This window comes from Stomoxys calcitrans, chromosome 1, assembly GCF_963082655.1.
Source record: "Stomoxys calcitrans chromosome 1, idStoCalc2.1, whole genome shotgun sequence".
Taxonomy (NCBI): Eukaryota; Metazoa; Arthropoda; class Insecta; order Diptera; family Muscidae; genus Stomoxys; species Stomoxys calcitrans.
Window position 1 is genome coordinate 140,176,431 of NC_081552.1, and position 22,377 is coordinate 140,198,807.

Genomic DNA, 22,377 nt, shown 5'->3' on the forward strand with positions numbered 1-22,377 from the left:
AACAACTGCTGAGTCGTCTCCAGATTCCCCAACCCCACCGCTTCTTCAGATCTTCAGTTTCAACTGGTTGAATCTATAGGATACAATCCCTTTGGACTTGTTGAGGTCTGCGAGACAGCCGGAGTTGGGTACGAATACTGCATGTCTCCGGTCACCATCAGCCTCATCCAATTTACCGATCTTTCAGTCGGTGATTGAAAGATTGGGATTACATTCCCTTAGTCTTCCAAGTATCGATTCAGGATCTGAGGAAATCGTTGGTATCCAAGCAGGCGCCATTGGTCGAGAAGGAGTGTCAATCCCAAGGCAGCCGGTTGAACGTACCGGATTGACCCGATGAAGTCCTTCATCGGCAAGGGCTGCAGCCTCAGTTCCTTCTTGACTAAATTTAGTGTTGCACCTGGCGAGATCTCACCAATCTTTTTTAGCACACAACGATACATTTCAATTGAGCGTTGATCCCCGAATGCAGTTTGTCTGTATTGGCCCTGATACCAACCTGCATCGTCACAAACTGCCCTTTTCGTCAACTGCCATCTCCAAACTGTCCCTAGCGATATTAGCAAAGGTTCTTGGACCCATCTTTCTATTGTTCGCCCTAGTTCTTTTAGGCATGGGATGCCCTACAGGTGACCGCTGCCTTTTGGCTGACTGCGGTGCAGTTTCCGAATATAGACGTGTAGTCTTTGGGGTAGCCTGTGCAGCAAATTCCCGAGCCCAATTTAGGGAGTCACTCTCCCTATTAGTGAGAGTCTTAGGATCATTCGCACCAAGCCTCTCAATAAACCTGAGAGCGATGCGTCAGGCAATTTATAGGTCTTTGGAGTCCATTCTAAGCCCACTGCCGGTCCACTGGAAACAGACGCGATCATCAACCGCCTTATGGATTCCAATCAATCGCAGCTATCCTTGAGTGACTTAAATTTTTCTTCTAAAAATTATGACCTATTACGAGTTACAGGAAAATTCTTGCGGAGTGAAATAACAAGACGTCCGCTCCACTCAACTGTTCAAACAAGACGGGAGCAAAAAATAAACATATTTTTTTTTGGAGTGGGCAATGCCACAGTCAGCAAATTAAATTTTAGTTCAATACTAACTAACTGTTATTTAATTATGCTTACTTCCGAGCATGTTATTGTGAACTCAAGAAATAAAAATTTTGCATATTTTAGTTACATATATTGAACTAAAATTCCAAATTTTTTTGAAAAGCTCATTCGGTAATAGGTTTCAGAAGAGGTATCGCCAATGATAGTATGCGTTTACCCATGTTTGGTAAAGTGCTTGCTTATTCCAAAGAAATTAGTTCAATTAAAACTACTAACACCATCTAAGTTTTTAACTATTTCATCTATATTCATTAAAAGTAAGTTTTATTTGGATAAGGTTAATTTTTTTACCACTTACAAATTTTTAATCAAATGTGAGTAAAGATCACGCATTTATGATAAGCATTTTTCTGAGTGTAGTAAGTTATTAATAAACTTTCATGCGGTTGTGTTGATGCCTAGCAACTCAAGCACCTTCATGATTGAAGTCGGTTTAGTAAAAGTACCTTCAATGCCAAGAAATGCTCCATTGAGCATTCCTTGACAGCGAAGGAACCCTCTCTGTGGGCGACAAGGTCGTGAAGGGCTGTTTCGGTGGACTTGTCCTTACTATATGCATCCTGTTGTCGAGACAGGCGATCTCAGGGGATCTTTGCCCCAATATATGTTTCTATCAACCTATCAATAGGACGAAAACCTTTCGCTTTCGAATGGGAATATCCTTTGTGTCCTTCCATCCCACAGGTATATACGACATGCTGATGCATGCAAAGTATATGTAACAATCTGTCGCACACAGCTTGTAATTCACCGACGATCCAACATCAGGGTCTGGCACCTTAAAGGTGTCGAAACTTTTTACCGCCCAAAGGATTTTCGACTCAGACACAATTTCCCCAATAAACTCCGACGAATACATACCAATGGCAACCTCTTCTGGCGTCACGTTGTACATTGGAGAGTTTCCCGGGAAATGTGTATCAAGTAGTTCTAGTGTTTCCTCACTAGACATTGTCCGTACATTTTTTGACTTTTGAATATATGCCGCCGTAACAGGTCCCGAGAATAGGATCTTCCTTAGCCTAGAGGCCTTAGAGGTATCCTCCTCGGAGCTGCAGAATTCCACTGAGGATTTGTTCAGAGCTTTTCTCAGCTCACCCTTGTGTTTTCTTAGCTCAGCTTTATAGAGGTCCCAATCATATGGTGTCCTTGTGGCTTTCGCCCTGTCGTGCATAATGTGTGCCGCCTTTCTTCTGTTTAGCCGACGGACCATAAAGCTCGGTTTATTCCCTTTATCACAAATCGACAGCTTGGGACTCATAATATATGCGATAAGCAGCTGCCTTTCGCTGGTATCCGAACTTCAGCATTACTTCCTTCAATGAGGCTTTTTCCTCTGCAGCAGCGGCTTCAACCAGCAACTTTAGGCCTGATAGCGGCAACTGAATCGTGTGCCATATTGAGGGAGGCCTGCCATTAATGAGACTTATTAATTTCAAGGCTAGTTACTTTTGAATCTTTAGTGCTTAGCGATGGAAGACGAAAAAATTCAGATTACTGTTTGCAAGAATACAGGCTTTGTGTCTCCCGTTTCCCTTACCCGTGAGTAGTTAAAATCCAGAAATTCTTAGTCCACGGACCATTCCTCAACACACCCATTCCTCCACACACCCATTGCTTCTGAGTAAGAACCACGTCAAGTCCCGCTGTCATCAGAAGGACCTTTAGTGCCCCCGAAGCGGCATTACAATGGTGTAGATTTATCTGCAGAAACCATACCATAGTCAGGATTCCGAATTTCCACTACTATTGCGTTAGCCTCGTCTTCTGAGTCCGCCAGTTTCCTTACGCATCTAGGGGCAGTTGTGAAAGCAGTGGAATCACTCTTCCGCAGGACACCGGACGCTAGCTGTGCTGTCAAAGTACCATTTGAGTTCTGTCCTTCCCCGCTGGCGTACAACTTGAGCCCAGTTCAACCGGATGAACCACCCAAACAGGACTTGTTGGGTCGCGTTTCGACGCCTTCCTCTCCTGACTCGATTGTGGCAGGGGGACTTCCAGTCTCCTGCAATGTGGTAGATAGTTCCTCAGACATGTGTTCAGCAACAACTGATGGGTCATCTCCTGATTCCCACTGATTCCCCACCGCTTCTATAGACCTTCAGCTTCAATTTGTTGAATCCGTAGGATATAACTCCTTCAGCCTTGTTGTTGTTTAATGCGGGACAGCCGGAGTTTAGTACGAATACTGCATGTCTCCGGTCACCATTAGCCTCATCCAATTGAGCGTTGATCCCCGAATGCAATTAGTTTGCATCGGCCCCGATAAAAACCTGCATCGTCGTAGACTGGAGGAGGCCGAGGTAATTCCGCAAAGACATCGGAGTATACAGATGACAGTCCATTGACTATCCCACTGCAATTGTTCCTTAGTATGCAGCCCTGTTCTGCTCCTAGTCGCCAACTACTACCAAGCTGTCCTTAGCGACATTAGCAATGGTCCTTGGACCAGGGATAATAATTTTGATACTTTGGTTTTTATACTTTTCAAACATCGCAGGTATCACGGCACCCCCGCGACTTATTTGGTACTTTTTCGACAATAACCATATTTTATTATATGTATAGTAACCTCAAGAATGATTAACATTGGCATTGCCTATCGCAAAATTGCAAATATGCCCATAAAAATTCTATTAAGGTACGGGGGGGATACTTCTCTCATATCAGGGAGTGCTGTCCAATTCGAGATTAAGCTCAACGAGAGGGACCACGTTTTTATTGCCGAGTACGAATGGCTTTCCGCAGATAAGTTTGCACAGCGGATTATCTGTGGTTAATACCTAACAGGTGTCGTCAGTACTAGGAGGGATAACCACCGGTGCAGTTTGTTCCGATGTTCTCGTCGGGATTTGAACCAAAGCGATTGAAAGAAGTAACTTACGTTAGGTTAGGTAAGAGTGGCAATCCTACAGACTCACTTAGACAATTTTAAGTTCATTGTGATACCACAGTAGCGACAGACCAAAGCTTCTGGCGGGAATCGAACCCACGGTAATCCAAGCACGCTACCAACTCGGCTACAGGGGCGCCCAAGAAGTAACGTGACTCCAGTATAAAAGCGGCATCTTTATTTCCCGAAGAATAGTAGGCAGAAATAATGTACAAAAATACATCAGTATCCAAGGGAATCTGTATGACGCAAGCCTCCAGAGAATGGAATGAGTTGATTATACTATTGGAAATTCGATTGTGTTCAATCATTACAGCAACATTGTTTTTAATCATTATAGCAACATCACATCCACGCGACGCGCCATTTCCATCTTTTCTTATTAAAAATAATTCTTAATTTGAAGTCTGTAACGAGAATTTAGTTTTGTCTCATTTAGGAGATATCTAGGATGCTTAATAACAAACTGTTGTAGGACATATTGGGTTGCCCAAAAAGTAATTGCGGATTTTTCATACAGTCGGCGTTGACAAAGTTTTTCACAGCTCATTACAAAACTATCATGGAAAATATCGTATCAATCCGCGAAGCTTGCAATTCTATCTATTTCTGTAAGTTAGCGATTGATTTTTTATGCTTAGTATCATAGTTATCAATTCTTGAATTAAAGAAATATTCATAGAATTATTATACCCACCACCGAAGGATGGGGATATATTCATTTTGTCATTCCGTTTGCAACATCCTTCTTCAATTTGGCCCAGGTGCAGATTTGGATATAGCTGCCATATGGACCGATTTCTTGATTAAGGGTTTTGGGCCCATAAAAGGCGCATTTATTGTCCGATGTCGCCGTAATTTGATACTGTTAGTTATGTTAAGCCCCTCCACATAGTTCTGCAATGTGGCACATATCGATCCAGATTGAGATAGCTGTCATATAGACCGATCTCTTGATTTAAGGTTTTGGGCCCATAGAAGGCGCATTTATTGTCCGATGTCGCCGAAATTGAGGACAGTTAAGTTATGATAGGCTCTTCGACATTTTTTTCCAAATCGGTCTAGATTTGGATATAGCTACCATATAGACCGGCATCTCGATTTAAAGTCTTGGCCCCATAAAAGGCGCCTTTTTAATCCGATTTCGCTGAAATTTTTTATTCTGACTCCATGTTGTTTGTCGTTTAGATGGGTTTATTTTTAGATATGGCTACTAAAAAGACCAATATTTTATTATACACAATTGCCCAATGACTTGTCCTTATTAATATTTGGTCCAAATCGGAATATATTTCGATGTAGCTGCTATGGGGCATAAGGTATGCATTTTTCACCGGATTTTGACGAAAGGTGGTTTACATATAACGCGAGGTGGTGGGTATCCAAAGTTCGTCCCGGCCGAACTTAACGCCTTTTTACATTGGTGCTGTTCAAATTATTGGAGCAAATCTAGTTTCAGGGTAACATTATTTGGCCTATTATTTTTATACCCACCACCGAAGAATGGGGGTACATTCATTTTGTCATTCTGTTTGCAACACATCGAAATATCCATTTAGGACCCTATAAAGTATATATATTCTTGATCAGCGTAAAAATCTAAAACGATCTAGACATGTCCGTCCGTCTGTCTGTTGAAATCACGCTACAGTCTTTAAAAATAGAGATATTGAGCTGAAATTTTGCACAGATTCTTTTTTTGTCCATAAGCAGGTTAAGTTCGAAGATGGGCTATATCGGACTATATCTTGATATAGCCCCCATATTGACCGATCCGCCGATTTGGGGTCTTAGGCCCATAAAAGCCACATTTTTTATCCGATTTCGCTGAAATTTGGGACAGTGAGTTGTGTTAGGCCCTTCAACATCCTTCGTCAATTTGGCCCAGATCGGTCCAGATTTGGATATAGCTGCCATATAGACCGACCCTCCGATTTAGGGTCTAAGGCCCATAAAAGCCACATTTTTTATCCGATTTCGCTGAAATTTGGGACAGTGAGTTGTGTTAGGCCCTTCGACATCCTTCGTCAATTTGGCTCAGATCGGTTCAGATTTGGATATAGCTGTCATATAGACCGATCCTCCGATTTAGGGTCTTAGGCCCACAAAAGGCACATTTATTATCCGATTTTAATGAAATTTGGGACAGTGAACTGTGTTAGGCCCGTCGACATCCTTCGTCAATTTGGCCCAGATCGGTCCAGATTTGGATATAGCTGCCATATAGCAATTCTGGCAATTCTGCTCGTCTTACTTGTTTCCACTTATGAAATAAGCCTTTTATATCATAAAGTTTCTGGGCATTACTATCAGACATTATTTGAATAATAAAAATTAGTTGTCTTTTTTTGTTATTGTTGGCAGCATTTTCAGATTTTGTTTTGAATTCGCTACTTACTTACTTTAATTGGCTACGACAGAATATTTGTTCCACTAGCGTTCCAAGCGCCTCGATCTTCTGCGCTCGTTCTAAAATCTCTGACACCAAGTTTCGAGGTGTCTCCCACCACTTGATCTTTCCATCGGGCTTTTGGTCTTCCCGGTTTGCGTGTACCACCGTGTTTGCCTTCAAAAAACTTCTTTGCTGGAGCTTCTTCATCCATTCTGACAACGCAGCCGTTGTATTTTGATGCGTGTAACTATGCTATCGTCGTCATACAGCTCATACAGCTCGTGGTTCATACGTCACTAACTTTTACTAATTTTAGATCTTCATTGGTATATGTACTCAATTCAGTTAGTATTTCGTCTATTAGAATAGTATTATCGAGACCTTTCAGCAGATAGCTTTGTGTCTTAATACCTTTTGGCGTAAAAGTAAAAAAGTTAGCTTTAAAATTTTTCCAAATATGCTTTTACTCTAAGGATGTCTGTGATTGAGTTCATAAATAAAGATTTTTTTTTCCAAATTTCTTTATTTTAAAATCTTTTATTTTTAATCCCTTTTCCTGTCCATCACGTCTTTAGGTGGTATCTTATTTTCCTTTTTTTCCATTATTTGGAACGTTTTTATTGTTGTCATGCACTTGTTGAGTTGAGTTGTTCATTCGCTGTCTATATATTGAACTTGTACGTGGTACATAAGTTGTTGCTGCACTATTATAACTTGAGTTTTTGTTCTTCTGCTTTTTTTTCTCGCACATGATTTATGAAGTTTTTCAACACCAACTGATCACACTGCAAATTGTTTTCAGTGTTCAGCACTGCATAATAATTGTTTCCACAAATCATTCCTCAACACACCCATGGTTCCTGGATAAGAACCACGTCAAATCCCTCTGTCATCAGAAGGACCTTTAGTGCCGCCGAAGCGGCATATAATGGTTGAGATTCATCTGCAGAAACCGGATCATAGTCAGGATTCAGAATTTTCACTACTGCTGCGTTAGCCTCGTCTTCTGATTCCACCAGGAGTTCATCCTTACAAGATTCGTTAGATCTTGTCAGGATGAGCTTCCGTACGCATCCAGGGGCAAGTGAGAAAGTAGAAAAACATTTTAATATTATTGTTTAATCATAATGCGTCAGGATCGGACGCATAACGATTATCCGCACTGTATTAATACCCAGTAAAAAATTTACCACTAAGGTTTACTCTACTAAGAGTAAACAAGCTTTGAGAGAGATGGCCGATTGTCGATCGGGGATGATAAATGAAGATGGCAAAATGGTTTTAAAACCAATTCAAAATGGGTCTTTTTGTAGCCAAAAACGTCGTGTTGAGAAAAAACAAATAACAAATAAAATGAGTGCAGGTCTCTTCGCGCGTATATAATGTATTTGTGCAACAGCCACGAAAATTCCTTCGAAGAGCACCGGAGATACTTCTCTGATTTCTTCGAGTTCACTCTGATTCTAGTTTAAGGCTCTTTGACAAGGGCCCTCCTTGTTAAAGTCGAGTCTGTATTTTCCATTAGATTGCTTTGAAACATGGAACCTGTCAAACATGATCCCCATAGAACACGTCGTAGTCTTTATGTAGACCGAATTGGTTTTACTTATTGACAGTGTAGTCAATTTGAATCAATTTCGATATAATTACTAGTCATATAAACTTTTCCTAGGCATATTCCTGGTAATTTTTACATAGGCTTACCTTTCGATGTACAGAGAAAAAATGAAAAACTATGTTCAAGAAAGACATTTGTATATTCAATTATCATTGAGCTTAAAATTGAATCGGACAGCACTCATTGATTTGTGGGAAGTTTGCCCCAGTTCCTTAATGGAATGAAATGGGAATAATGGGCAAATTTGAATTGGCAATTAAAAACTTTTTATTTCAATTTAAACATGGAAAATATTGCTAAAAAAATATTTAAATTTTTTCTTAATGATCGCAGGCTTCTAAAAAAAGAAGCACTGTCGATTCCATTTTGAGCCTCTCTTCGTTATCGGCGACACCTGTAACGGCGACGCCTGTAAAGAGTATTATAAGAAATATAAAGTATATACATACACTAGCTGAGCCGAGCCCTCTCCGCTGCGCCTTCTTTTACTTTATGTGGACCGAAATTATCCTTTGAATATTTATTTTCGACAATTAAAGAGCTTTTAGTGAAAAACCATACAACGAAAATAATATTGGATTGCCCAAAAAGTAATTGCGGATTTTTCATATAATCGGCGTTGACAATTTTTTTCACAGCTTGTGACTCTGTAATTGCATTCTTTCTTCTGTCAGTTATCAGCTGTTACTTTTAGCTTGCTTTAGAAAAAAAGTGTGAAAAAAGTATATTTGATTAAAGTTCATTCTAAGTTTTATTAAAAATGCATTTACTTTCTTTTAAAAAATCCGCAATTACTTTTTGGGCAACCCAATATATTCATATCGCTTGACTAACAGTATAACAATATAAGTGCCTTTATCTGAATTTCATATGACATTTATTGGACCACAAATTCGCTTGGCGGGTTTAATGCTATTAATCGGACATATTCTCATGATGTTCTATTTGGTAGTGTTTTCGGGGGTGAGGTGGTTCCCTAGACACTTGGCCCTGAAAAAACTCGTGCTATTGTCTCAAATACCATTTATTGCCATTGGTTAAAGTAGAGTTTATAGGATGAGGCGTCCTCCAAACACTTGGCCCCAAAATTGGTTTTTAAATTAGTTTTCTATTCTCAAATTTGCCGACCATGAAAATAAGTGGCTCAAATGAATGAATGAGCCACATTTTTTCATGGTTGGCAAATGTTTACCCTTTGTGGGGTTTTTGAGGAAAGAGCGGCGCTCCAAATATATGGTCCCACATTTGGATATTCGTATTCTACTCCCAAATACCTTTGGTCAGTAAATAATTGCTGTTTGTGATCTATTTTGGAAAGGTAGACCCCAGAAAATTGGTCTCGAAACTGGGTATCAATTTCGTGATCTCCTCCCCAATACCTTTCATTTGGGCCCCACATAAACATGGTCGGTAAATATGCCCGATTTAGGGGTGTTTTGGGGAGTGGGGTGGTCCCCCAAATACTAAGCCCTGAAAATATATCAGCGTCATGCTCTGTTCTCATGTATCTATATATCATTTATTTGAATCCCATATTGGCGTTGACCTCGAAACTTGGCCTCACATTCGCTTATCAAATTCGTATTCTACTCGTAAATACCATTCATTTGAGTCCCATATTGCCATGGTGGGTAAATATATCCGATTTAGGCGTGTTTTGGGGGTTGGACCAAACACTTGGTCCGAAAATTCGATATCAGATACGTTTTCTAATCTTAAATACCTTTCATTTGAGTCCCATATTGTCGTTATTGGTCTATATATATGTTTTGTAGGTTTTGGGGGTAGGACGTCCCCCCAGGTACCCTATCCAAAATTTGGATACTAAATTTCTGGTTTTAGGTTACTATAATTTCGCTCAAATTGCACCACCCATCTCCGAGATTTGGCGTTTCTGAAAATCAGGGTAAGACGGGGGGTCTCCCCTTCAGATATCAAAAAATGTAGAAACCTTTTTTCACCACGGGATCATTATGCACCATTTGTGAAAATTTCAAGAAAATCGGTTCAGCCGTGTTTGAGTCTATGAGGAACACACAAACAAACAAACAAACACAACTTGATTTTTATATATAAGAAGATATTTAAAATGAATCGTGATTAATACCAATCGTAGCATTTTGAGTGGAATACCACGAAATCTTGATCCAAATGTGTTTTCTTCCATCCTCAGCGCCTAAGTCAACATAATCTATATATTGGATAACAACATTTAAGAATAAGATAATATTATTGAGATTCCATTGCAGGATATTGTCCGGCTTTGGACTATTGTTTAGTGCTTTCTATTCAAAGTATAGCAGAAAAAACATTAAAAAGTGTGTTGTTGCTAGAAGCATTTGGACTGGTTTCCTTTATTGCGATTTCAATTTCAACCAAGAAAAATCATCAGAAGGAGATGTCAAGTGGATCATGGTGCTTTACAGCCATTCCAACTTGTGTAAGTTGTAAAGCACTCATCTGAATTTGAACAGGGCTCTTTAAGTCGACTTGTTTCATAAGCGCAATAGAAAACAAATCAAATCTTACTTCCCTCATTCAGATCTAACTTATCCAACAATGCTAATAGCAACTCACACTCACACACACATCTTTTGCAAAGCTCTTTTTTGTTCTTTGCACGCCGATCGCCCAACGGTTGATTCTGCCAGTGCTGTTTTTGTGTATAGGCAGTGACCTACACCACATGAGACGTGCCTTTCGTTTGGTTTGTCTGTTTGCGCTTTTTTTTCTGCAATACACCATTTCAGTGCAACATTTTTATAACCTACACCACTACTGTGGTACAGGCCATTATAACTTAGTGCATTTGTTTGTAATGCCCGGAAGGAAGACAGATATACCCATTTATAAGTATACCGATCTACTCAGAATCACTATATGATTCGATTTAGCCATGTCCGTCTGTCTGTCCATGTTGATTTGTGTACAAACTACAGGTGGTAATTTTCTATCGTCTATCGTCTTTAAATTTGCCACTTAAATTTTTTTGGCGTAGAGACGAAACCCATTGAAATTGGAAATAATCGGTTGAGATTTGGATATAGCTTCCACATACATATGTTCGTCCGATTAGCAGTAAAAGTACTTATTACAGTTTGAACATATTTGCTTTCTTCGAAATTTGATACGGGTTGTTGTATAACCCATCTAAAAATATCGCCGAGGTCCATCAAAATTGGTTCAGAATTAGATATAGCTCCCACTTTGTACTCATGGGGTAGGTGTAGGGTGTATTATTATAAAGTCGGCTCCGACCGACTTTTGCCTTTCCTAACAAACAAAAAAATTACATTTTATGTAGTTTCAAAAACCACACCAAACCAATCTTCTTGCATTTTTTTTTTGTCTAGCCACGCCACTTTGTGTCTTTAGGTAAAAGAAACAAGACATATATTTGACTCATTCGCACATCTTCGCATAACATATATGTGAAAGGGAACACAATATATTCTTGATCAATACACAATTTATACAACTAAATAACAATTTAATTCGTACAATTAAAAATATGTTCAACGTATGCCTTATTTACCAATCACTTGCTGTGATACAAAAACTAAAGCAATTAACACCTTGTTTGAAACGATTTTTATAAGTCAATACCATGTTTAGTCGGTCAAATTTAGGTGAATATTTCTACAGTGTAGCCTCCATGTAGACCAATCACGTTATTTGCCTTTTTGTGATCACGAAGGGCTCATTCAACCGATTTCGATGAAATTGCTGAGTATGTTTCACAGAGATCCCAACCAACCTCTTAATTTAGTGTCAGTATAAAGTTCGCCGAAAATCCTTGCCTTTCCTAACAAACAAAAAAATTATATTTTATGTAGTTTCAAAAACCACACCAAACCAATCTTCTTGAATTTTTTTTTGTCTAGCCACGCCACTTTGTGTCTTTAGGTAAAAGAAACAAGACATATATTTGACTCATTCGCACATCTTCGCATAACATATATGTGAAAGGGAACACAATATATTCTTGATCAATACACAATTTATACAACTAAATAACAATTTAATTCGTACAATTAAAAATATGTTCAACGTATGCCTTATTTACCAATCACTTGCTGTGATACAAAAACTAAAGCAATTAACACCTTGTTTGAAACGATTTTTATAAGTCAATACCATGTTTAGTCGGTCAAATTTAGGTGAATATTTCTACAGTGTAGCCTCCATGTAGACCAATCACGTTATTTGCCTTTTTGTGATCACGAAGGGCTCATTCAACCGATTTCGATGAAATTGCTGAGTATGTTTCACAGAGATCTCAACCAACCTCTTAATTTAGTGTCAGTATAAAGTTCGCCGAAAATCCTTGCCTTTCCTAACAAACAAAAAAATTACATTTTATGTAGTTTCAAAAACCACACCAAACCAATCTTCTTGAATTTTTTTTTTTGTCTAGCCACGCCACCTTGTGTCTTTAGGTAAAAGAAACAAGACATATATTTGACTCATTCGCACATCTTCGCATAACATATATGTGAAAGGGAACACAATATATTCTTGATCAATACACAATTTATACAACTAAATAACAATTTAATTCGTACAATTAAAAATATGTTCAACGTATGCCTTATTTACCAATCACTTGCTGTGATACAAAAACTAAAGCAATTAACACCTTGTTTGAAACGATTTTTATAAGTCAATACCATGTTTAGTCGGTCAAATTTAGGTGAATATTTCTACAGTGTAGCCTCCATGTAGACCAATCACGTTATTTGCCTTTTTGTGATCACGAAGGGCTCATTCAACCGATTTCGATGAAATTGCTGAGTATGTTTCACAGAGATCCCAACCAACCTCTTAATTTAGTGTCAGTATAAAGTTCGCCGAAAATCCTTGGTCGTTGGTATACATAAGTTTTATTCGGCTAAACTTAATGCCGTTCGAGTGATTGGCCAATGACGTTTTCGCAAGTAACATCGGCATCTCTGTAGGTTTATGACATAGTTTTATAACATTAATGATAGTAAGAAAATTTCTTTAGGAATAAGAAATGTATTTTTGCTAAAACCGATTGGTAATGCTAATTCCATTTATAGAATATGAATTCTCCGTTCTGGAGTCTTCGAATATATATAATGGAAAATGGTTATACCCGAAAAATGATTAAATGGCGCGCAGGTTTACCGTAGTGCTTTCGATGTTAAAAGGTATCGAAAAGTACAAGAATATAAAAATGTTCATCCCGGTTTTCGGTGCATCACATCAGGAGCAAACGCATCGAGTGCTCCCTTCCCCTTCTCCATATTTGAAGTTGAAAAGAAATATATTCCAAAACGTGTTTTGGTGAAGTTAATGTGAAAGTGAGTACTCATAATAAGGAAATGAAAAGCGTAAATCACGACGGGAAAGGTAAGCACTTCCAATCGCATCGGCTTCTAAAAGAATGTAAAATTTTTTACTGGGTAGGTCACCCTCAAAGTGGATTTTCTTGCTTATTTTGTATGGAGAAAAATACTTACTAAGCTACTAGCGCCGATTATTGTTGGTAAGCGTGTAAAAAAGCAACCATATGAAATGTAAAATTAGCTAAGAATTTTAATAAAATCATAATTATGAACACAGAGCAACATTTATTTATGAGTAGCTGGCCCGGTGTACTTCGGTACACCCTAAAGTAGATTTTTAATATTGAATACTTCTTTAAGTATTATGAAGTTTGTGTCCAGATCTTTGAGTATTTCTCGGATTTACATTACTTTATTTGTTTATCGAATGTGTTGTTCAATTTGATCCCTATATTGCCTGCATGTCCATTATAGGGGTTTTTGTGGTGGGCCCCAGATAATTTTCCCCCAATTAGGATATCAGATTTGCTCAATACTCCCAAAGTCCTTTTGTGGTTAAAGGAAAAACAAATTATTAAAAAAAAACATTTAAAGAGTGGAAAACGTGAAAGTTTTTATAATTTTGGAAAATATAATTTTATAGTGTGAAATTGAAGAGTGCAAAACAGAAAAATCTCCGATATGAAAATACGAAAGAAGAATTGAATACATGCGAAACGTGCACGAAGATGAAGAACATTGCAAAAATAAAATGACGTATTTAAGTATGTATTATGGTGATGGAATATTTTATCTATATGGATCAATACTTCGAGATATTATAAGCGAAATGTTAAGGTTGTTATCCATTACGATTTATTTCAATATTTGTATAAATAGATAAATATTTTCCTCATTGTACACTTTAGAGACACGGCGCCGCAAATGTGTTACTTTGCTGATATGCAAACTTCGTTAAACAAACACAGCAATAAATCGAAAGGCAATCACGGTTGAAACAATTAACTTGGATTTTGTCATTATCTACATAATGTCCACGCAGCAGTGTATCAACTAAAATATTTTGTTAACCAATGAGATCCATAAATGTAATTGTACCATTAAAACCCTTTTTTGTTTGTAATTCTTAATAGAAATACAAAATATTTCAATGCAATACATTTAATTCTGTTTCCGCAATTAATCGTCCGAAGTAAAATAAGTAAAAGCGTGCTAAATTAGGGCGGGCCGAATCTTGGGAACCCATGGTGGTGGGATTATGCTATAAATTTATATCAAACTAGCCGAATCGGGCCCGCACCGCTGCGCCTTCTTTAACTCTCTAATATTTTTTTAGAGCGGGGACACTTCGTCCTTAAATGCGGATATCATACATTTCGACTCAAATATGGATATGAAATTCGAGCTGCACTTCCAAATCCCTTTAGTTTGATCCCCATATTGCCATGGCCGGTAAATATGAACCGTTTGGAGGGTGTTTTGGGGGCGGTGGCGGCCACCGGCACTTTTTACTGAAAATAGATATCAAACTCGTTCTTTATTCCCAAAGGAAATGAAGTTCAGTTTAGGGGGTGCATTAGGGCGTACCCCAAAACACTTGGCTCCAAAATTAGATATCAAATTCGTTTTCTACTCTCAAATATCTTTCATTTGAGTCCCATATTGTCATAATGGGTCAAATAACCCATTTGACAAATCTTTAGGAAGAAAGCGCCACCTAGACTTAAACGCAAATTTTAATGTCATATTCGTAATCTACTATCTAATATTGTTTTGCCCAAAAAGTAATTGCTGATTTTTCATATAGTCGGCGTTGACAAATTTTAAGCAAATTTTAAGCATTAATCGAATTGGATCGTCATGTAACTGAGCGTGAGATAGGAGAGAAGTTAAATATACCAAAATCAACCGTTCATTATCACATAAAAAGTCTTGGACTGGTGAAAAAGCTTGATATTTGGGTACCACATGTATTGAAAGAAATTCATTTAACAAACCGAATCAACGCTTGTGATATGCACCTTAAACGCAATGAATTCGATCCGTTTTTAAAACGAATCATAACTGCAGATGAAAAATGGATTGTTTACAACAACGTTAGTCGAAAACGATCATGGTCCAAGCATGGTGAACCAGCTCAAACCACTTCAAAGGCTGATATCCACCAAAAAAAGGTTATACTGTCTGTTTGGTGGGATTGGAAGGGTGTGGTATATTTTGAGCTGCTTCCAAGGAACCAAACGATTAATTCGGATGTTTACTGTCAACAATTGGACAAATTGAATACAGCCATCAAGGAGAAGCGACCAGAATTGGTCAATCGTAAAGGTGTCATATTCCACCAGGACAACGCTAGACCGCACACATCTTTGGTCACTCGCCAAAAACTGAGTGAGTTTGGCTGGGAACTTTTGATGCATCTACCATCCATCCACCTGACCTTGCACCATCAGACTACCATTCATTTCGATCTTTGCAGAACTCCTTAAATGGTAAAACTTTCGGCATTGATGAGGCTATAAAATCGCACTTGGTTCAGTTTTTTGCAGATAAAGGCTATGAGCGTGGAATACTAAATTTGCCAGGAAGATGGCAAAAGGCTATCGAACAAAATGGCAATTATATATTTGATTAAAGTTCATTCTAAGTTTTATTAAAAATGCATTTACTTTCTTTTAAAAAATCCGCAATTACTTTTCGGGCAACCCAATACCTTTCATTTGAGTCCTATATAACCATGGTCGGCTAATATGCCCATTTGGGGGTGGGCCACCTCCCATTATTTGGACCTAATGTTTTGTGCAATATTTGTAATCTACTGCCTTATACTTTTCATTTGAGTCCCATATTGACATGAACTTCGAATATATCTGTTTAGAGGAGTTTTAGGGTTGGTGGAGAAGGGGGCCCGCTGGGTAATTGGACCCAAATTTTAATACCATATTCGTTTTCTGGTCTTCAAAACCTTCCATTTGATTCCCTTATTGTGCCCATCGGAACATTTTCGGATATGGGTGGCGTTTTTGAGGTAAGGGGAGGGTCCGCCTCCATCGGATATCTAAAAATTATAAAGCCTATGTTTCCTTCCAGACAAACGTACACAATCTATGAAAATTTAAAGAAAATCGGTTCAGTCAAGTGTCATATCGTCATATTGGGTCTAATGGCGTTTTTGAAGGGTGGCGTGACCCCCTATACTTCGCTCTGATTTTGTATGCCAGATTCGAAATCTACTCCCGAATACCTTTAATTTGAGCCCCATGTTGAAATGAACGTCCAATATGTCTGATTGGGGGAGTTTCAGAGTTGAGGCGGCCCGATGGGCACTCAGACTGACATTTTAATACCATATTCTTATTCTACTCTCCAATACCTTTCATTTGATACCTGTATTGTACCGATCGGTCCACTTTTGATTTTGGGTTGTGTGTTTGGCATAAGGGGGAGGGAGTCCGTCCCTCTTCCGATAACGTAAAATTATGTAGCCTATGTTTCCTTTCAGACCAACCGACACAAAATGAAACAATTTCGAGAAAATCGGTTCTGCCGTTTTTCAGTCTATACGGAACAAACAAACCGAGTCCCATATATCCGTGATTGGCTTATGTGCCAATTTTGGTCGTTTTTGTGGGGGTGGGGTGACCCCCAATACTTCACATGAATTTGTATGCCAGATTCGTTATCTACTTATGTTTCCTTCCAGACCAACACAATCTGTGAAAATTTCAAGGTAATCGCTTCAGCTGTTTTTGAGTCTATACGGAACAATAAAATCGACGAACAAACAAACAAACACAAATTGAATTTTATATATAAGATAAGATAGTTGAAGGGCATAATTTTATTCAACATACCAAACTTCTTTCAAACCAGCAAAAACAAAAGCTTCTAGGAACCGTACAAAGGTAATCGAGAGACCGGTTTATATGGGAGCTATATCAGGTTATAGACTGATTTGGACCGTATTTGGTACAGTTGTTGGAAGTCATAACAGAACACTACATGTAAAATTTCAGTCAAACTTCTGTCAAACCAGCAAAATTATAGCTTCAAGGAAACGACGAGGATAATCGAGAGACCGGTTTATATGGGAGCTACAGATTAATGACCGATTTAGGCCGTACTTGTCACAGAAGGTGTTGGAGGTCGTAACAGAACACTATGTGCAAAATTTCAGCCAAATCGAACAAAAATTGCGGCTTGTATGGAAAAAGTCAAATCGGGAGATCGGTTTACATGTGAGCTATATCAGATAATAGTCGGATGTGGACCGTACTTGGCACAATTGTTGGAAGTCATCGCTGAACACTGTGTGCAAATTTTTAGCCAAATCGGACAAAAATTGTCGCTTTGATTGGCTCAAGAATTCAAATCGGGATATCGGTTTTTATAGGAGCTATATCAGGTTATAGACCGATTTGGACCGTGTAACGACAGGTTTCCCCTCGTGGGCTGGGGTATAACTCGCGGGGGAAGCGTCCATCACAGAAATTTATATTTGCCGAGACTAGAGTAGAGAACACGGAGTTTTTTTTAGGTTTTTATAATCTTGTTTATTTGAGTGTAGGTATAAAGATGATTGGTGACTACAAGTGAATACTTAACGCCGAGGCCTGGAGCAGCACTCGGAAATACGGGCCAAATCAGGCAGTGGCTAGTTGATGTAGGTGGAGACCTGGAACGGTACTCCGATCGCACAACAGCTGTGCAGTGTGAGTGAAGACCTGGGACGGTACTTCTCGATCAAAGACGTTCCGTTCACGGCGGTAATTGGCTACGACTGGTCGCACGATGGAAGCCGGGCACGACACTCTCAGGGCTGTAGTTAGGGTCCGAATAAGTCAATGGCCGAGCGGCCCCAGCTGACGATGTTGAGGTTACGTTGGTCGTCGAGTCATAGTGCGATCGCACGGCATATGCCTCGAGTTGTTACGGTGCAATGACCACGGAAGCACACTGTTCTGGGGAGGATGAAATAGGTGGTGATACGGCTCGGGGATGATGTAAGTATACCAGGCTGGGGTTCACTCGGCGGGGGTTTTGTGATGCACGAATGTACACAGGTTTGCAAAGGTAAATCTGCGATCGGCGACCTCGAAAGTACGCTGTTGACGGGGGTTATACAAATTTCTATGGTGCAGTCACCACGAAAGTACACTGTTTACGTTGGCACATCAGCGAGAATCAGGTTCTACGTAGCTTGTACGATGCAGTGACCACAAAAGTACGCTGTTTTTCGAAGGCACACCGGCGGATATACGGTGCAGTGACCTCGAAAGTACACCGTTTAGTGAGACACAACGGCGGAACTATGGTGCAGTGACCTCGAAAGTACGCTGTTAACTTTGAAAGTACACTGCTGACGAAATACAAAGGTTGCGGAATTACTACTCTTTTACGGTGCACTGACCACGAAGGTTCACTGGTTAGCTAAGGTACAGTGGCGAAACTATGATGCAGTGACCTCGAAAGCACACTGTTGACAGGATACAAACGATGCGGATTTACTAAGCTTTGACGGTGCAGTGACCACTGCATCTTTATGATGCAGTGACCACGAAAGTACACTGATAGCCGGCCGAAAATCGGAGATTGCACGGAGTTTTAGTGGACACGAAAATATACTGGCGTTCGAATACACTAGCGCACACTGTCACTTTGTTCTTCGCACTCTGTCTATGTCACTTTTTCACTCTACTCACCGATATTTTCCCTGATTCCCGATGTCTGCCTGTACTCCGACGATTGACTTCTGCTCCCCTTTGCCTGTCCTTGCTTTCCTTTTATATGTCATACTCATCGCCGCATACTTCCAATTCACCACGGCAAAACAAAATATTCTCTCCTGCAGCCGCTTGCATAAGAGCGTATGTTCGCTGCTACGGCTGGCTGACCAGCCAGTGTGGAGTCTGGCTGTTGTGTATATCATTGCCATTGGTTGTGATATTTGTTGGCGGCCCTACGGTAACTTGTTTTGATCACTTTCAAATACAAAATGTAAACAAGTATGAGGGCCACTCACTTGTTCGGGAAACCACTGCCTGCTTGGATAAAAGTTCGTTTAAGGTGTATGGCAAAATTTTATATAAAGATATATGCGTTTCAGGATCGACTTGCTTGCAACTTGTAGAGAAAAATAAGAGTGGTTGAAATGGCAGAGTACACTGTAAAAAATAATTTACTTAAAATTAAAAACATACACTGTGAGAAAAAAAATTCTCTTTGAAATAATAACCTACACTGCGAAAATTAATTTATTATTTACATTAAATAAGTACACTGAGCGAAATGATTTGCGTTTGTAATTCATTAATTAATAAACTCGTAACAAGTTAAAACTTTACTAAAGCTAAAACATTTCAATTCCTTCAATACAAAAATTCATTAACATTTCAACACAAATTGGGACAACACTAGTTTGACACAAAGGGGACATCACTGAGTGTGGACGAAAACGAGCCGGCGACACAGTTGCTGCAAGTCATAGCGGAACACTATCTGCAAAATTTTAGCCAAATCGGACAAAAATTTCGGCTTACAGGGAATCAAGAAGTCAAATCGGAAGATCGGTTTATATTGGAGCTATATCCAAATTTGAACCGATATGGCCCATTTGCAGTCCAATCATGCTTTTGCTTTTAGTTTTTACAAAAAAACGAGCACTTTTTAATTGCCTTTTTTGTGAAGAATGTCTCATGCACCGATATCCCGATTATGTAAATTGAGCCTTTGGAGACCGCAATTTCTATCCGATTGGGCTGAAATTTTGCGCATGGTGTTCTGCTATGATTGCCAACATCCATGGTAAGTATAACTCAAATCGGTTTATAAATCGAACTCCCGATTAACATTAGGGCCGTATAATGCAAAATTACAATCTTTACTTTCTGGCTCATTTGACACAAATTCGGTGTGCGAACTAACAAAGTTTATTTGTGTAAATATTTTGCAAAATTTTTTGCGTATAGCAGGGCCCAAGGCACAATGTTTTTAATATGTATATTTATACCTTTTTTCTACTTGTTTAACTTTTAGATTTTTATAAATTAACTGTGATTATGAGTTCCACAAAGTCCCAGGTAGCGGTGGCTACGAATATTCCAAATATACCATCATCAAATCAGACGCAACAACAAAAAGAATACAACAGCGAGGAGTCATTGGGCCGTCAAAATAGCTTTGGAATGAGTCGTAGAGTAAGTACATTTAGTATCAATCCATCTACAATAGCTATTATTCGATTGTTCCAAAACACCCCACAGATTAACTATTGCCATCTGGTCTAATGTCAGCCACTTGGTTGTGACTAATGGAGCGCTGAAGTTCTGAGTCAGTCGAACCAAGAGTACAAGCTTGTGCCCAAACGAATAAAACGTGTTTTAATGTGTTCCTATTCCAACGGGTTCCACTCACTCACTCAAACACTTGCCATCCTCATGAGCTGTGTATATTACATTGTTCGATTCTCAGCATGAATATCCCAATCTATAGTCGCTGAGGACGTTAGCAGACATTTTCACATGCATACATACATGCCATGGTGGGGTGTGGTGGTCCTCCAGAGAGGGTTAGGGAAAAAAGTTAGACAGAAATTAGTAGAAGTTCGAAAAGGAGAAAAATAAAAAAAGGGTGGAGGCTACACCGAATGCCATAGCTATGAAAGTTGATAACCTATCCACTTGCTGCTGTTTGCATTCTTAGAATTTGTGAGTCAATCACCACCACGAGTTTCCTAGAAACATTTTCCATACACAATTACGCAACTTAGACTTTGAGTTCAAGGTTCAAACTTGTTTTCCTCTCTAATCATACGTTTAGATTCACATTCACAAGGACATATACTCAAACCATTGGATGGGTCAAACTGGGTATGTAATATCATGCGCTCCGCTGTGTAAGAGCTACCCAAGGACACATTAAATAATTCCATGTAGAGTCTAAAATGAAAGCTGTGATTTTACCAAAACAAATTAAATTAAATTAAGAAATTGTACATGAGTAGATGATTTGAGAATTTATTCGTGTCGTCTGATATCATTACTTGTTTTGCATCCGCATTGCGAGGTCTGGTCTCCGAATTCTATGTTTATACCTTTTTAACATTTAGTGACATTGCCTGGTTGGTACTTAGTACTTAGGAAGTATTAGAATTACTGCTTAAAAACATCAGAAGTTCAATAGACACTCACATGTGTCCCACATATTTAATGGGGTACTTCAGAAGCATTACGTAAAGGCGGGAGAAGAATCTGTTGTCAAATTTTTAGAAGATGCAAGGTAGTCCTCTTGGTAGCTTCATTTTAGAAGGAATATGCTCCTGCGATAAGAAGGCTTTGAAGTGCTGTCATCAGGCCTGCATTTAGCAGCTTTACGAATTTTCCCACTGAGATTAAGTTAAATGATTCTGTATTAACTCGACTTGTGATTCGCCAAAAACTTCATCAACGAGATTTGTCAAATGGATTATGGTGCTCTACATACCCACAACTGGTGAGCACTGCGTAAAGCACACATCTGAGTTAGAAGCAAAGGCTCATTAAGTCAAAAACAAAAATTCCTTGGAAACCGGATAATAAAGTTTTGGGTTGAATCGTGTTTACCCTCAACCAAGGGTCTCATTCGAAATATTTTCAAATATTTTTGTTTTTTATGAGGGTGTAATAGCATTTAGACCGTTTGGACAGTAAAAACCATGAATGTTGGAAATTGTAACAAAACTCCACCAGCAAAGTTTCAACCAAATCGGGTAATGATTTCGCCCCTAGCGGCACATGAAGTCAAATCGGGAGATCGGTACATACGGGAGTTATAACATACATTAAAAAGTGTGTCCAAGAGACAAACAAACCCCTCCAAACGTTTTTATATACTGATCATGAAAAACAGAACTGTACGAATCGGGCATTTATATGGGAGTCCCAGTGTCTAGGTGTCGACACATTCCAAAAGAAAAAGATTTTGAAGGATTAATTACGACTATACATATAGATGTGCAGCCACGTAAACAGACCTATGAAGCCTTTACGATGTTGAACCTTCACATTGGATCA

General features: G+C 39.0%; 1 protein-coding gene across 1 annotated transcript in view; it reads left to right on the plus strand.

Annotated features, from left to right (window-relative positions):
• LOC106085334 (protein encore) overlaps positions 1 to 22,377 on the plus strand; it is a 273,307-nt gene that overhangs the window by 124,517 nt on the left and 126,413 nt on the right. The window contains exon 4 of the mRNA XM_059361116.1: positions 20,363 to 20,523. Coding sequence (XP_059217099.1) covers positions 20,363 to 20,523 — 161 coding nt within the window. The remainder of the gene's footprint in view (positions 1 to 20,362; positions 20,524 to 22,377) is intronic.